Source organism: Hyaena hyaena, unplaced genomic scaffold (assembly GCF_003009895.1).
Source record: "Hyaena hyaena isolate Hyena2069 unplaced genomic scaffold, ASM300989v1 scaffold_840, whole genome shotgun sequence".
NCBI lineage: Eukaryota > Metazoa > Chordata > Mammalia > Carnivora > Hyaenidae > Hyaena > Hyaena hyaena.
In genome coordinates, this window is record NW_024081475.1 from 381,612 (window position 1) to 398,751 (window position 17,140).

The 17,140-nt window shown below is 46.4% G+C and overlaps 1 protein-coding gene across 1 annotated transcript; it reads left to right on the plus strand.

Moving 5' to 3' along the window:
- The first annotated feature begins 347 nt into the window (after positions 1-347).
- On the plus strand, positions 348-15,339 carry NKRF (NFKB repressing factor). Its single transcript, XM_039219849.1, has 3 exons — positions 348-1,059; positions 11,192-11,322; positions 12,369-15,339. Exons 1-3 carry the CDS (start codon positions 794-796, stop codon positions 14,324-14,326), a joined length of 2,355 nt encoding a protein of 784 aa, XP_039075780.1. The 5' UTR covers positions 348-793; the 3' UTR covers positions 14,327-15,339.
- Positions 15,340-17,140: the final 1,801 nt, after the last annotated feature.

The window sequence follows — 17,140 nt, forward strand, 5'->3', positions numbered from 1 at the left end:
AGAGCTGACATTTTTTTTTTTTTTTAAAGCGTAAAATCCAAGCCGAAGTCCCTCCCCAAAGGGCTCGGTCCCACTGTCGCGCCGCTCAGAAACGCGGGCCAAAGCGTCAGGCGAGCCGTCGTGCCAGCAATCACCGGCGGGCGCCTTCCAGGGATTTCGCGGACTCGAGTTCCCGAACCTCAGAGAACCTTCCAAAATTCCCTTCACGAAGTCCCCGCCCTCCCCGCTCGGCTCTGTAGTGCGTCAAAGGCCCGGAGTCGTCAAAGGGGGTGGGGGAGGGAAAGGTACGTCGCGCGAGATTCGGCGACGGGATTTCGAAGTTAGGGAACAGCGGCGGCGCACGCGCACTGGCCTCACAACCTCGGGGCGGCACGCGGGTAGGTAGGCTGAAACCCAGAGGAGGGGGAGCCGAGCGTGCTGCTGTCTCCCCCGGCGGCCGCGCAGTGCGTGGGTCTGCGGGTCGCTGGACGTGCGGAGCACCGGGCCCGGCCTGGCCTTCCCGGTGCGCGTGTGACTGCGGCGGGCGCCGTCCTGCGCCTCCAAGAGTTGGAGGACTGCCGCGGGCGTGCACCCCGGCGTCCGGACGTGGGCTCGTGCTCGCCTTTTCCTTTTTAACGGTCACCCCCCCACGCACACACTCCAGTCCCCTGAGAGTTGGTCTTCGCGCCTCGCCGCACCCCATCCTCACGCGGCCCCTCCCACCGACACCCCCCACCTCCGATCCCCCGTTCCCGCTCGCTCCTGGTGGGTAGCCAGCTTCATCCCCCGGGGTCCCTGCTTGGGGGCGGAGAAGATGGCTGGCGGACGTCTGCTGTTGGGGGGCGACTTCCTGTCGCCGCCGCCGCTGCCCCCCCTCCCGCCGCCGCCGCTGCCGCCCCTCCCGCCGCCCCCGCCCGAGCCAGTGCTGGAGCAGTGGCGCTATAGCCACGAAAGTGACTGGCAGTGGGCTCTGCGGCGCAGCTTCATCTGTCGGCACCTGCACAGCTACCCCGGGGCTGCCCTGGACCAGCTCCTCGCGCTCTCCGCCGCCTGGACCAACCACGTTTTCCTGGGCTGCAGGTGAGGAAGGTGTGAGGGTCGGGCTGCGGGCCGGGGTAGGGGACTCGGTGCTGGGGGGGAGGGGGGGGCGGGTCGGGATAGAGGCGGGGGCAGGATACCGACGCAGGCTTAGAGCCTGGAGATGCTGGAGGACCCCAGAGGGTTCGGGGTTGGCCTGGGGGGGTGGCCGAGCGAGGTGGCAGCGGGTGACATAACAGCCAGAGGATGCGGGGACCGCGGGAGCAGCTCCTCCAGGACCAGGGATGGAAATAGAGCGGCACCTGGAAGACGATGAGAGGTGGTCATTGTGGTGGTGGTTTGGGAGGGCGTGAGAAATGACGAATAGCAGAATCTCGGACCTGCGTAGGACCTTCCAAGGAGGCGGTATCCGCAGAGAGATTCGACAGTCTCGGCTTCGAGGGTCTGCGGGGCGAGGGGGGGTGGGAGGCGGGGGTGGGGAGGGGAGGGAACCCTGCTCGTCTCCTCCTGACCACTCCCTCTTTCCAGCCCCAAGAAATAAAACAACACCAGCCCCCCGGCGGGGTTTTGCTGTCTTCTCCTGGGGAGGCGGGTGGTGCGAGGTCTGTCTCCCGCTGCAAGGTCCGCCTTGCTTGTAGGTTTGCGCATAATGTGCCTAGACGCAAACAAAGAGAGGGATGTATCTATTCTAAAAATGGATTGCTCTCCGTTCACCTTAAATGTGATCAGAAGGATTAACATTTGGCCTCTGGGTGAGGTTTCAGGGAGGGGTGTGTGTGTGTCCCTGTCCCTTTTCTAGAACCTGGTGCGCGTTCTGAACAGGCCTCTTTGAAAGCTCTTTGCATTCAATGGAGACTGCAGTATGGTTTCAACGCATTAAAAAAAAAACAACACAGACTACTTGGACCTGTATCCCTCGGAACCCCCAAATTGGTCCTAGACTGATTCCTTTGATAGACCGAGAGGTGCGCTTTTGTGTGTGTGTGTGTGTGTGTGTATGTGTGTGAGTGACACTTAGGCCTCACCGTGAATTTTTTATTAGGAAGGATGAGAAATTCTGGAAAATGATCAGCTCAAATTCAGCCAGTTCAGTTCTAGGAATGGCCGTAACAGATACAGAAAAATAGGACTGTCCACTTCTGCCCTTGATTGTTGAACATAGTATCCAGTGCACACTTTGTTTTGCTCAGATACAATTTCTTTCTTTCCTGTCTTCTCTAGGTTAGTATAATTTCTGCCTCCAGAAACAATGGTTATTTAACTGGAGGAACTGGTTACACCTAGGGAAGCCTCCGTTATTGATTCAGACAAATCAAATTGACCTTCGCTTACCAATATCATGTTTTGCAGTGGAAAAGGTACCTTGGTCCTGTAATCATAGATCTCCTTGATATCACAGAAAGCCCGGGGAAATCTGCATCCGGAAAAACACAGTGTGCATGGGGGAGAACAACTATCCTTTGTGTTGATAATAAATCTTACCTTCCCGCTAGAGTGTAAGCTCTTGGGGAAGAGGTTTTTGCCGCCTTCTTCTCAGCGCCCAGAAGAGTGTCTCCTGCACGGTAGCCACTCACTAAATGTGTGCGGCGTGCACAGACGAATATAGCTTTATACTGTACGAAATGTATTCGTTACTTATGTCTCTCCATTAATACACAACCTTGGGAATTAGGTGGTATCTCATTTTTATAGCAAAATCAGTGGAGGCCAAGAAGTTAAGGGACTTTTCCAAGGTCCCACAGTTGTGGCCAGTACCCAGGTCTTCTGATGATGCCCTTTCCACTGAGACACAGCTGCCATCTTTGGGAAGGATGGACCAGGAGTGAGAGCAAGGAACGGACACAGCTCACATCATTATTATATCTCAGGATTTCATTCCAGTAACAACAGCCCTTTACGTAACCAGGCCATTAAACAGCACGCAACAGGCCAGTGGTAGTTGCTGTTAAAAGCTCCAGCATTCAGGACATTGTGTGTGTGCGACATCATTCTTCATCATGTCCCGTTTTAGTGGAGTCAGTTCTATCCATACAAGAATTGCTGTAACATTGACACATCGCTTACTGAAGCACGATGCTTGCGTCCTATCTGATGACATAGATGCAGGAGAAAGGGAAGGGGCAGTAAAGGATCTTGGAAGCTAGGGACCACGTGCAGGTTTCCGCTTTAGTCAGGCCTTATGTTAGCTGTCATCTTCGGGGGCGTCCAATCTATATTCCAGTACTTGTTAAGGTTGATGATGTTGGCAGAGCTCATTTTCTTGTCTGTTCTGTGAGAGAAAACTGTTCTCTCAAGAGAACTCCAGAATACACGGTGAAACCGCCCATTCCAAATTTAAGTTGTTAATTTGTTGTTCAAAGTTCATCCCTTGACTTTTAGAACAGGTTGCAGATGGTAGTACTCCCCCCCCCCCCCCCCCCCTCCCCGGAGGTCTTTCTGTGTGGCTGAAGTAACTCCTAGGTCAGGGAGACCTTTGAAAACTCCTTGATCGTAAGACTCGGTTGGTCAGGAGGAGCTCCCACAGGAACAGGGAGGCAAACGGTGTTTCATTCCTTTTGGTGATAGTGGCGGTTTTCACAGCAGGTGGGGTATCTTGATACAGTGTATCTTGTAACAGTGGTTCTCAAACTTAACCTTAGCATCAGCTGCCAGGCTTGTTAAAACACAGATTGCTGGGCCCCACCTCTAGAGTTCCCGATTCAGTAGGTAGGAGGTGGAACCCAAATTAGCATTTCTAACAAGTTCCCAGGTGAGCCTGATAATCACGTGATGCCAGTCCACACTGTGAGAGCCACTGCTTTATAGGATAAAAGAAAGCAGTGTATTCCAATCAGCTTTTTTTAAAATCATTTTCCAGGCAACCAGGAAGCTCAAATAGCTGAAAATATTTCTCTTCACTCCTATTTGTCTGTTTCATAAAAGTAAACAACCTCTCAAGAATTTCTTCTGCAGGCAATTTCCAAGATCTGTCTTGTGGCTCATGAAAAGTTAGTGTAGTCTTCAGAATCGTTCATATGAATGCCTAGGGAACTGTGTAATTTTTACTCAAAAATTGTAGATAATGTACCAATGAGTTCATGTTGTGAAAATAACTTTGCACGTCCGAAGCATGCATCAACCACCAGCTAAAGAAGTGGGAGGGGAGCTTTCAAGAGATTTATCAATAACCTGGTTGTGTGTTATTCACTTATGATGTTGAGTCTTATTAATAGTTTTGAATAAATAGTTTTACACTTGGGAATCCTGATCTTGGCTTAGTTTTGAAACCTCAGCCTTTTTTTTTTTTTTTTTTAACCTCATGGAACAATTTGATAATTTTTTTTAAAATTTTGGAAGCATTGGGGCACCTGGGAGGCTCAGTCAGTTAAGTGCCAGGCTCTTGATTTCTGCTTGGGGCATGATCTCACAGTTGGTTAGTTCAAGCCCTCTGTTGGGTGCTGCGCTGACATGTAGGGCTTGCTTGGATTTCTCTGTCTCCCTTCCTCTCTGCCCCTCCCCCACTGGCTCTCAAAAATAAACATTAAAATATAAATAAGTAAAATAAAATTTTGGAAGCATTACTGACTATTTGTTGAATTTTAAGTGCCATTGTAGATCTTAAGTATGCACCTATCTTTTTTCACAAATGTAAAATTCATGGGGTACTGAGGTGGCTTAGTTGGTTAAGTGTCCAACTCTTGACTTCAGCTCAGGTCATGATCTCATGGTTTGTGAGTTCAAGCCCCATATCACGCTCTGTGCTGACGGTGCAGAGCCTGCTTGGGATTCTCTGTCCCCCTCTCTCTCTGCCCCTTCCATTTGCTTGTGTGCTTTCTCTCTCTCTCAAAATAAGTAAACAAAAAAAGAATGTAAGATTCATAAAGTCAAATGTCTTTGTCCATTATAAATCCTCTTTATGTATGCCAGGACTGATGGGACACTTGAATAACCTGCTGATTTCCAAAAGCTTAGTACATAATAAGATATCTTTGAAAAATCTAAAGACCTGCTGAGGTTTCTTGGTTTTGATTTTTAAGCATTTATGATCAAATGGGTAAATTAACAGATATAAATATATAATATGCAATTATTACTTTATTACTTTGTTAGATTTGCCTTAATGGTACTTTACATCACGGTCTCTCCCTAAGATAGAGTATTGTATAGCCATTGAAACTCGTGGCAATGACATAGAAAAGAAACTTATTGTAAATTAAGAACAACCCCCTCACCCCACCAGACTGCATATCAGTATAGATGATCTGATTGGAATTTGGGGTGGGGAGGTGGAATGGAAAGCATAGAAAAAGGAATAAGAAGTAAACTCTAAAATGTTAATGAAGTTTTCAGTGGTTGAGTTTGTATGTGCTTTTCTTGGTAGGTTCTCTAAAATTTCTGGAGTGAAAGTGTTACTTAAAAATCTACAGACGTGCCTGGGTAGCTCAGCGGGTTAAATGTTCAACTTAAGCTCAGGTCATGATCTCATAGTTCGTGAGTTCGAGCCCTGCATTGGGCTTTCTGCTGTCAGCACAGAGCCTGCTTCAGATCCTCTGTTCTCCCCCATTCCTCTCTGCCCCTCCTCTGCTTTCTCTCTCAAAAATAAGTAAAACATTATATATATAAAACCTACAGAAAAATACATAATGGAAACCAGTAATGAAAGCTTTACTAGTTTGGCTTATTTAAAATTTGTGGAACCAGGGGCACCTGGGTGGTTTACTCAGTTGAGCGCCCAACTTGATATCCGCTTAGGTCATGATCCCAGGATCATGGGCTCCATGCTGAGCATGGAGCCTGCTTAAGATATTCTCTCTCTCTGGGGCACCCGGGTGGCTCAATTGGTTCAGCGTCCGACTTCAGCTGAGGTCATGATCTCGTGGTTCATGGGTTCGAGCCCTGCATTGGGTTCTGTGCTGACAGCTTAGAGCCTGGAGCCTGCTTTGGATTCTGTGTCTCCTCCTTTCTGTCTCCAGAAAAAAAAAAGATATCGTCTCCCCCCCCCCCCCCCCCCCGCCTGGTGTTCAATTTCAGCTCAGGTCATGATCTCATGGTTCATGAATTTGAGCCCTGTATCGGGCTCTCTGCCCCTCCCCCGCTAGCATGCATGCTCGCTCTCTCTCTCTCAAAAATAAACAAACATTAAAAGTTTTTTTTAAAGATTCTTGGGGTGTCTGGGTGTCTCAGTAAAGTGTCTGATTTCAGCTCAGGTCATGATCTCACAGTTTGTGGGATCGAGCCCTCTGTTGGGCTTTGCACTGGCAGGGCAGAATCTGCTTGGAATTCTCTCTCCCTTTCCTTCTACCCCTCCCCTACTCATCCTTATTCTCTCTCTCCCTCTTTCTCTTTTTTTGTAAAAGTCCCAGACTTTTTTTTTTTTTTTGACATTTATTCATTTTTGAGAGACAGAGTGCGAGTGGGGGAGGGGCAGAGAGAGGGACACACAGAATCCGAAGCAGGCTCCAGGCTCCCAGCTGTCAGCACAGAGCCCCACGCAGGGCTTAAACTCAGGACATTAATATCATGACCTGAGCCGAAGTCAGACGTCCAACCAACTGAGCCACCCAGGCGCCCCCCGCCCTCAAATAAGTTAAAAGAAAAAAAAAAAAGATTTCAAAAAATTGTGGAACCACTTATTTGTTCTTGGATAGCTACTCTGTGAAGAATTTTAGAAATGGAAATGAAATCCTAAGGGTCTCTTATTAAAAGACTATAGGTTAACATTTGCATCGTTCTCTGATCCGTTGACAGGTACTATACAGTCGTTCCCTGCAGCGTTTGAGCTGGTTGGGTTTCCTCAGTATTAGGACTAATACTAAGCTGACTGTGTTCACAACCTATGTAAAGGTTTATTTTATTTTATTTTTTTAAAATTTTTTAATGTTTTATTTATTTCTAGGAGAGAGAGAGAGACAGCGTGAGCAGGGGAGGGTCAGAGAGAGAGGGAGTCACAGACTGAAACAGGCTCCAGGCTCTGAGCTGGCAGTCAGCACAGAGCCCGACGCGGGGCTAGAACCCACGAACCGCGAGATCATGACCTAAGCGAAAGTCGGACGCTTAACCAACTAAGCCACCCAGGTGCCCCTGTAAAGGTTTATTTTTATAGCCCATGGGTGATGTTGAATTTTGTGGTAGATGTAATGAATAGGGAACAGCAAGTAGGTATAATTATTACTAATGTTGGAAGAAACCCGAGACAAAAGTGAATGGAATGAGCCCTAGATGCACCATTCACGCACGCTGTATGTGCGACGTGCATGCCTTTTATAGTTGAGTACCATATTTGAGATCAGACTGGAATTGAAGGTCTGGAGAACATTGCCTGGAACTCAAGGTGAGTGGTTTGGGGGTAGTACCAATTTGGGTAGCAAAAGTGGCATGACAAGTTTAAGATTTATAGACTTTAATGTTCATAATCAGTGTTATCCTCCTTAAACCTTGGAAATCGGACTCCCAAATAATGGAAGTGATATATAGAAAGTACAGTGTTTTAGGCTATACTTTCTAATGTTTAGATGAGAATAAATGAAAATAAGATTACTCTTGGCATTTAAATACTGATAGCAGCCCCAGTAGCAATTATCAGCAGAGAGTGCAGGTTACAGTTGAGCTGTCAGTGAAGGCCACCGCGTCCTGACGCTCTGCTTTGCGAGGAAAGCTCTCTGACGGGTGTGGAACCAGTTGTGCCCCAAATGGAAAATGTTACCCTCCTTCAAGTTCAGAACCTATTAGTGTAAAGGTGTGGTAGTTACTCGTATTTAGAACTTTCTTCCCAAATGGCCCTGGGAGTCTCTCTTTTGGTCATCGCCAGGAAAGGCTCTCAAGGTAGGAAGGGTGAGTAGGTCCCCAGGATGACAAACACTTCACTTGAGCCCATATATTTGTTTCTCTGCAGTGATATGGAAGTCTGTCGAGCAGCCAACCTAATTATAAGGAGCCCTTTAAAAAGTTGTGTGTTTTTGAAGTTTTTTATTATGGAAAAAACCAAACACACAGAACTAAAAGAGCTTAATGGACCTCCACACGCCATCACCCATCCTCAGAAATGCCAACAGTCTGTCATGCTGCCCTTCTCATTTCATCTGTTGTGCTCCCAGTTCTTTGTGGGTGATGGTCTGGAGTATATTGAAATCTTGGGGTACCTGGGTGGCTCACTCAGTTGAGCGTCAGACTCTTGATTCTCTCTCTCCGTCTCTCCACCCCTGCCATGCGCTCTCTCCCCTTTCAAAATAAACTTTAAAAAGGAAAATCTTGACACCGTTTCACCTGCAAATACTTCAGTATGTATCTATACTAGATAATTTTTTAGTTTATGTTTTTTAAGTTTATATTTTTGAGAGAGAGCATGCACTCAAGGAAGGGGCAGAGAGACAGGGAGGGAGAGAATCCCAAGCAGGCTTCACACTGTCAGCATGGAGCCTTATGCAGGGCTTGAACTCAGGAACCGTGAGATTGTGACCTGAACCGAAATCGAGTCAGATGCTTAACCAGCTGAGCCCCACAGGCACCCCAAGAATTTTAAAAAAGAGTTATAACACCATTACTTACACTCAACAAAATTAACAATAATTTCTTAGAATCATCCAATGTCCTCGTTCTGTCTTCTCCATTTGTCTCAAAATGTATTTCTCTTAGGATTTTATTTTTAAGTAATCTCTGCACCCAACGTGGGGCTCGAATTCACAACCCGGTGAACAAGAGTTGCATGCTTTACTAACTGAGCCAGCCAGGTGTCCCTCAGAATGTGATTTTACAGTTGGTTGGTTTGATTCATGGTCCAGACCAGGTCCATACATTGTATTTGGTTGATCTCTCTCCTTTAATCCATAAACCCATTCCCATGTCCTTTCATTTTCATACTATTTGGATTGTCACATAGTGTTTCCCTCATTGTGACTTGGCTGGCTGTGTATTTCCCCTATCACATAAGGGGACACGTGTCTGCTCATCTCCTTTTTAGTGATACTAAGATTATAAAGTTCCCATCAACTTTTTTTAATTGAAATTTTCATTGAGATCATTGTAGATTCACATGCATTTGTAGGAAATAATACGGAGATGCCCTGCGTTCTTTACTCAGTTCCCTGACTCAAAACATTTTGCAAAATTATTGTTAATATCAGAAATATTGTTAATATCACAACCAGGATAATAACATTGTTCAAATCCACTGATTCTATTCAGATCCCCCCAGTTTTACCAGTACTCGTGTGTGTGTGTGTGTGTGTGTGTGTGTGTGTGTTGACTATAATTGATTACACGTGCAGGTTTGTGTAGCCACTACCATAGTGAAGATATTGACCAGTTCCAGTACCACAGGGGTCCCTCACATTGCCCTTTTATAAGCACATCCATTTCCTTCCCACTCATACGCAGTATCATGTTTATCAGTTTATTCCTTTTTATTGCCGAGTAGTGCTCTGAGTGGTGTATGTACCAGATCTTAACTGGTCACCTATTGAAGGACTTCTGGGCTGACGGCAGTTTGGGCCTGTTATAAACAAAGCTGCTGTAAACGTTCACCTACAGGTTTTTGTGTGAACATAAGTTTTGATTTCTCTGAGATAAATGGCCCCCAAAAAGTGCAGTTGCTAGGTCCTGTGGTATTGTGTGTTTAATTGTGTAAGAAACTTAAGAAACTTCCAAGTCATTTTCTGAAGTGGCCATACCACTTTACATCCTACCGGCAGCATATGAATGACCCGTTTTCTCTGCGTCCTTGCCAGCATTTGATGTTGTTGCTGATGATATGTTTAGCCATTCTGAGGGTGTGTGGTGGTGCCCCGTCGTGGTTTTAAATTACACTTCTCTGGTGGTTAATGATGTTGACCATCTTTCTGTGTGCTTATTTGCAATGTGTCTATCCACTTAGTTAAATGTTTTGTTCAAGTCTGTTCATTTTTACTTATTTTTTAAATTTTTTTACGTTTTATTTCTGAGAGAGAGAGAGACAACATGAACAGAGGAGGGTCAGAGAGAGAGGGAGAAACAGAATCTGAAATGGGCTCCAGGCTCTGAGCTGGCTGTCAGCACAGAGCTTGACACGGTGCTAGAACCAACGGACCAGGGGATCATGACCTGAGTTGAAATTGGACACTTAACCGACTGAGCCACCCAGGCACCCCTGTTTGTTCATTTTTAAATATCTATATATTTTTACCATTGCCTTTTGAGAGACGTTTTTACTAGATACTCGTTTTCTGTCAAGTGTGTGGTTTGCAAATCTCTCTCCCAGTCTGTTGCTCATCTTTTCGTCCTCATCACAGGGGCTTTATTTTAGATGAAGTCCATCTTTTTTTTTTTTTTTTTTTTTTATTTCTAGGAGAGAGAGAGACAGCATGAACAGGGGAGGGTCAGAGAGAGAGGGAGTCACAGACTGAAACAGGCTCCAGGCTCTGAGCTGGCAGTCAGCACAGAGCCCGACGCGGGGCTCAAACCCACGAACCGCGAATCATGACCTAAGCGAAAGTCGGACGCTTAGCCGACTAAGCCACCCAGGCGCCCCAGATGAAGTCCATCTTATCAGTTTTTCCTTTTATGGGCCATGCTTTTGGTGTCCAGTATGAGAACTGTTTGCCTAGCCCTAGATGCGGACCATTTCCTCCTGTATTTTTAAATAAGTTTTGTAGTTTTACACTTAAGTCCATGATGCATTTCGAATGAAGTTTTGGATGAGAAGTAAGGTTTAGGTTGAGGGTTTTTTTAAACATTTATTTATTTTGGGGGAGTGTGGAAGGGGGGGCCGGAGAGAAGGGGACAGAAGGTCTGAAGCGGACTCTGCTGACGGGCTGCCTGATGTGAGAGTGAGAGAGAGTGCCGGGTGGGGGGGAGGGGGTGCGGACAGAGAGAGGAGAGAGAGAATCCCAAGTAGGCTCTGCACTGGTAGTGTGGGGCTCAGTCTGACCAAGCGAGACCATGACCTGAGCTGAAACCAAGAGTCAGATGCTTAACCCACTGAGCTACACAGGCGCCCCTTCTTCGCTTAAATTTCTTGATTTTATGTTTGTATGTCTTCTAATGAAGTGACATGATTACTCATTTGATAGATAATATTTTAGAGCCGATTCTTCAGTTTCATAGCAAGATACTCTGTTGATAAAGTCCTGTGGGAGCGGTTACAAGATAGGCTCATTTAGGAAGCTTTTTTAAAAACTGCAGTCTTCCCTGTTTTAACTATACATTATATAAATCTAAATAGGTACAGCCCACGCCTGATGGAAAAAATTCTGCAAATGGCTGAAGGCATTGATATCGGGGAGATGCCTTCATGTGACCTGATGCTGTCCAAACCTTCCAAAGGTCAAAAACGCCACCTCTCAACCTGTGACGGTGAGTATACTTGTTTCTGGAAGGTGGGATTTGAAGAAACAACATGGCTTTTTCAAAATGATATGAGTGCGGTATATGATTTTAAATAACATTGGCAACATTGGATCTTACACAGATGTAAAGGAGTTTTAACTTTTAGTTCTGTACAGTGGTGGTGTTTTCTTAGGATGCTAAATAGATCTGAAAACTAGGAATACAGAGGTCACACTAGAATGCTGTCCTTGAAGTCCATGGCACGGAACCTCCCTCCAAATAGAACCACCTTATAGTCTGATCATCTGAACATCTAAGTAACCAAATCCTCCTGGATGGGTCCGCGATGGACCAGCTTGCTACTGAACAGTGTTCCAGGGAGGAAGCTCTGGGGTCTGGTGTAGCCTCAACGGAGAGTTATTCCATAGCTTTAAATTTGATACCCCCCCCCATAAATCATTAGCTTCCAGCTGCTGTTTGTTCTAGAAATAAGACATGGCAAACCACCCTTTTGTGGCGAATAGGTCAGAACTAAGATTTTGACGTTGAAAACCGTTGGGATCTTTTGATAATTATTTTTCTTTGATTTTTAGTCACAGCTCTGTAAAGAGCTGTCGTGGGGATGCTCACCTCTGGTAGCAAAGAGGGAGGCTCTGTGAATACCCATGGCCGTTGTCTGTTCTGTTTGCGGTGCTTAATAGGGGCGCTTTTCAGCATAGGTGGTATGAGCTTATACCGGAGCGACCTCTTCTGTGCCCTTCACATGCGCTCGGAGCCACTGGCTACAGAAGCAGCTACCAGTCACGCGTGGTGGTGACCTGCATCCCTGGCGCAGTGGCATCTTTTCTATCGGGTCTCTTTCCTTACAGTCGGGACAGGGACCATTCCTCCTTACGCTGGAGTCCTCCGTTGATATTTGAGTCTCTTCCTGTAAATGACCTGAAGTGTTTGTGATGGGAAGTACCTCGTACCAACAGTGCAGCTTGCAGATAATACAGGTGGTTCTGGTTTCCTGTTTGCTGCTTTTGCAAGGTTCCCTTTTTAATGAATTGTACATTTCGCTCCTTCTGTAGGTCAGAATCCTCCTAAAAAGCAAGCCAGTTCCAAATTCCACGCGAGACCTCGTTTTGAGCCTGTACATTTTGTAGCTAGTAGTTCAAAAGAGGAAAGACAGGAAGACCCTTATGGCCCTCAGACAAAAGAGGCAAATGAACAAGCACAGTTCGCTAGCGTGCCAAGAGACCTCTACCAGGATTACACTCAAGACTCTTTCAGTGTCCAAGATGGGAATTCTCAGTATTGTGATGCGTCAGGATTTATTTTCACGAAAGACCAGCCTGTAACAGCCAACATGTACTTTGACAGTGGGGACCCCACCCCGAGCGGCACATCACAGCAGGCGAACTCTCAGGCAGCTCCCGAGCCCTCACCGTCACAGACATTTCCGGAGTCCGTGGTAGCCGAGAAGCAGTACTTTATTGAAAAACTAACAGCGACCATCTGGAAGAACCTCTCTAATCCAGAGATGACTTCCGGGTCAGATAAAATCAATTACACGTACATGCTAACGCGGTGCATTCAGGCGTGCAAGACCAACCCCGAGTATATTTATGCTCCTTTGAAAGAGATCCCTCCCGCTGACATCCCCAAAAATAAGAAACTTCTGACAGATGGTTATGCTTGTGAAGTTAGATGCCAAAATATCTACTTGACCACGGGCTACGCTGGCAGCAAGAACGGGTCCAGGGACCGCGCCACCGAGCTCGCCGTGAAACTCTTGCAGAAACGGATTGAAGTCAGAGTCGTCCGACGGAAATTCAAGCACACGGTCGGAGAGGACCTTGTGGTGTGTCAGATTGGCGTGCCTTCCTATGAGTTTCCTCCCGCTCTGAAGCCACCAGAAGAGCTGGTGGTGTTGGCAAAAGATGCTTCGGGGCAGCCAATTTTTAACGCTTCTGCCAAACACTGGACTAACTTTGTCCTTACAGAAAATGCAAACGACGCAATCGGCATCCTTAACAACTCTGCCTCCTACAACAAAATGTCGGTCGAATACAAATACGAGATGATGCCGAACCGCACGTGGCGCTGTCGGGTGTTCTTGCAAGATCACTGCTTGGCCGAGGGTTACGGAACCAAGAAGACCAGCAAGCATGCGGCCGCCGACGAGGCTTTGAAAATCCTTCAAAAGACACAGCCCACCTACCCGTCCGTCAAAAGTTCACAGTGCCAGACAGGCTCTTCACCCCGTGGGTCTGGGAAGAAGAAAGATATAAAGGATCTCGTCGTTTACGAGAATTCCTCCAATCCAGTGTGCACGCTGAATGACACCGCTCAGTTCAACCGGATGACTGTCGAGTACGTGTACGAAAGGATGACGGGCCTCCGCTGGAAGTGCAAGGTGATTCTGGAGAGCGAAGTGATCGCCGAAGCAGTCGGGGTGAAGAAGACTGTCAAGTACGAGGCTGCTGGGGAGGCGGTAAAGACCCTCAAAAAGACCCAACCGACCGTCATTAACAATTTGAAGAAAGGAGCTATCGAAGACGTGATTTCACGAAACGAAATCCAGGGCCGCTCAGCAGAGGAGGCTTACAAACAGCAAATCAAGGAGGATAACATAGGAAACCAGCTGCTAAGAAAGATGGGCTGGACAGGTGGTGGGTTAGGCAAGTCTGGTGAGGGCATCCGGGAGCCCATCTCCGTCAAGGAGCAGCATAAGCGAGAAGGGCTTGGTCTCGACGTAGAGAGGGTGAACAAAATCGCCAAGAGAGATATTGAACAGATCATCAGAAACTATGCCCGCTCGGAGAGCCACACGGATTTGACTTTCTCCACGGAGCTGACTAACGATGAGCGGAAGCAAATACATCAGATTGCCCAGAAGTATGGCCTGAAGAGTAAGTCGCACGGGGTAGGCCACGATAGGTACCTGGTGGTAGGTAGGAAGAGACGGAAGGAGGACCTGCTGGATCAGCTCAAACAGGAGGGCCAGGTGGGGCATTACGAGCTTGTGATGCCTCAGGCAAATTGAGGCGTTGCTAATTTATTTTGTAAATGCCCGACGAGGCAGATTTGTGAATTCAAGAAATGCTACATGTCCTGACTGCAGAGTATATTCATTCTTAAGATGTTTCACCTTGTTCATTTCATATAGTGCTTTACTAGGTATTGGAAGCCGAAGACTTCCGTCCACTTGTGTTAGCTTCATCCAGCGGAGGGTACTGTGCGGTTACTGCTTGTGTCTCTGATCTCACTGTGTCCCTCAGATTTTGGTAGTTTGTACAAAGCAAGACACACGTCCAAGTGGAATTTCACCTCGAGAAAAGAAATTCCCATTTTAAAGGGCCTAGCACAGCGATCCGCCAACAATAGGTAGAGGTGACATGGACTACAATAAAACTACCGTCTTAATTCCAGACTTACTGAAAATGTCCGATCATTTTGTATTCCTATTTTCATCTTTGTGTGAAGCCAGTTAAAGAATGTTTAACAGTAAATTGTGCTGTACGTGTAAATGTCCTTACCGACTAAACGATGTAAAACTTTCTTAAAGTAATTTTAGTGTTCATTTATTTATAACTTCTACCATGTGGTTTCCCGAATACTGAAAGTGGTTTACTGTATCTTGTGATATCTGAGTTTTAACCAATTCTAGTCTTCACGCCGAGAGAGCACTACTTGAGAGAGCAGTTGAAAAGTTGCAGAAACTTCGATTCAGTCTGAAGGAAGGAAGCTGGAGCTGTTCGTTCTTGGTGCCTTGCAGAGACAGCAACCCTCCGTGACAGCTTTTGCGCGGTGTGTGTGCGCCCAGGGTGGCCACAGCCGCAGTGGGACTTGGAAAGAGGCCAGAGACACACTGGTGCTTTGATGACAAGGTCAGCTGGCCGCTCCCTCTCTCGAGAAGCTTACCGAGCCCCAAAAGCCAACTTTGTAACATATTTAAAACTGCTATTTTCGCTTATTTCTGGAATGTAAAAAAAAAAAAATGTATAAAAAGAATTAGCATATGCTTCCTGAATAAAAAGGAGCCGGAGTTGATCAAAATGGCAGCGTGCTTATTGCTGGGCAAAGGCCCAGTAGCGGCGCTTTGGACCCTTGGAGTCGGGACGTGCTGTTTGTACACAATAGCTCAAGCCCCGAGCACGCGTGGATGAACCTAGAAGGACTTAGCAGATATGAACAGTTAACTGGTCGCCCGTCACGTTTTCCTGTGGCCCAGCCTGCTGGCTGCAACCGAATCTCAGGCTGTTTACTTTGACATGATTTTGGTTTTGTATCGCACATAGAGCAAGTCTTAATATTTACAGTATTACTCTTTTTAAAAATTTTTTTAATGTTTTATTTATTTGTGAGAGAGAGACACAGGGTGAGCAGGGGAGGGTCAGAGGGAGAGGGAGACACAGAATCTGAAACAGGCCCCAGGCTCTGAGCTGGCAGTCAGCACAGAGCCCGACGCAGGGCTCTAACCCACGAATCGTGAGATCATGACCGGAGCCGAAGCTGGATGCTCAACCGAATTAGCCACCCAGGCGCCCCTAGAGTATTACTCTTCAGAGAGGAGTATTCATCTCGATAGTGGAGCACTCCAACGAGATGCTAGGACACATAGGGCGCTCACAGTGTCTTAAAACATTTAGCACCGTATTTGACGTGCAGTTGGCCCACAAGACACGGTACTGTCCTTTCCCCTCTCTTAATATTTTGCATGAAGAAGCTGTCCATGGTAGTTAAATCAATATCTTAAGAATATAAAGGGATTCACCTTTACACCTGGGTCTCCACGTTTTAGTCCCCCACAGTGATGAACAGCATGTGGTACTTGCTTTCCACCGACTCCCTTTCCTCCTATGGTGGATGGCCTCTCCTAATGTCAGTAGGAAGAGAAATGAGCGCACCTTCTGTTTTGGCACTTCACGTTTTAACGGTGGCAAAGGGAACGGAAGCTAGAATGTTTATAGATTTTATAGGATTTTTTTTTTTTTTTACCTACAGGGCTCATGCCAAACTTGAGAAGCTGCGGTTTAGCTAGTGAGTTGGAAAAGCCAGCCTTCGTTCCCTTGAGTAGGAGTGGCTTTGGGGATTAAGGGGTATGAAAAGTCATTTCTCTCTTTACATCGCTTTCCTTTTTCCGGCATGATGTTGGGGGTGGGAAGTAGGGAAATGTTACCTATGAATCTGATTTACTTAGATAAGTTCAACAGAACAGAATATTGTCAGTCAAGGCTCCCAAATAATTGGGCCGTGTGTGTGTGTGTGTGTGTGTGTATTTGTGTATGGAGGGCAGGGGACAAGTATATATTTGGTTCTGGATTTGAGGGTCCAGATTTCCTAACTTCTTAAATTAGCTTTGGTATTGATGTGGAATTAGGGTGAAGTCACTTAACTCTGTTTGAAAATAAAATATGTTGAGAAATGGATTTGAGAATGAGCTGCTAGACAACTTTGCTGCTCTATTTTGTCCCCATTCTGTTGGCTCCTGTATTTTCCCTTTCTTCAAAATTGCAGTCATTTTTAACTCCGTCCCTTTGCTATAAAACCTGCACTATAGATAAATGAGCTGCTTCAAGTTATATTTGAATTAAATATGTTAGACTGAGGAAGTAACTCCGTCAGTTATATACATAGCCTCAAGTCTCACAGATCTGGATTTTTTTCCCCTCCCCTTTGATTGCAAAGTGAATGGGCATATCATGCATTCTCTTGGGATTCTTTTTTTAGTAGAATACGATGCATTCACTTTGCCTAACCCCTGAGGCTGGAGATGGGTCCTAAACTAAAGGACTCTTGATTACAAGTTTGGTTCTTCCTCGTGCCCCCAGCCCAGTATCAGCAGGTGCAGAAAGGA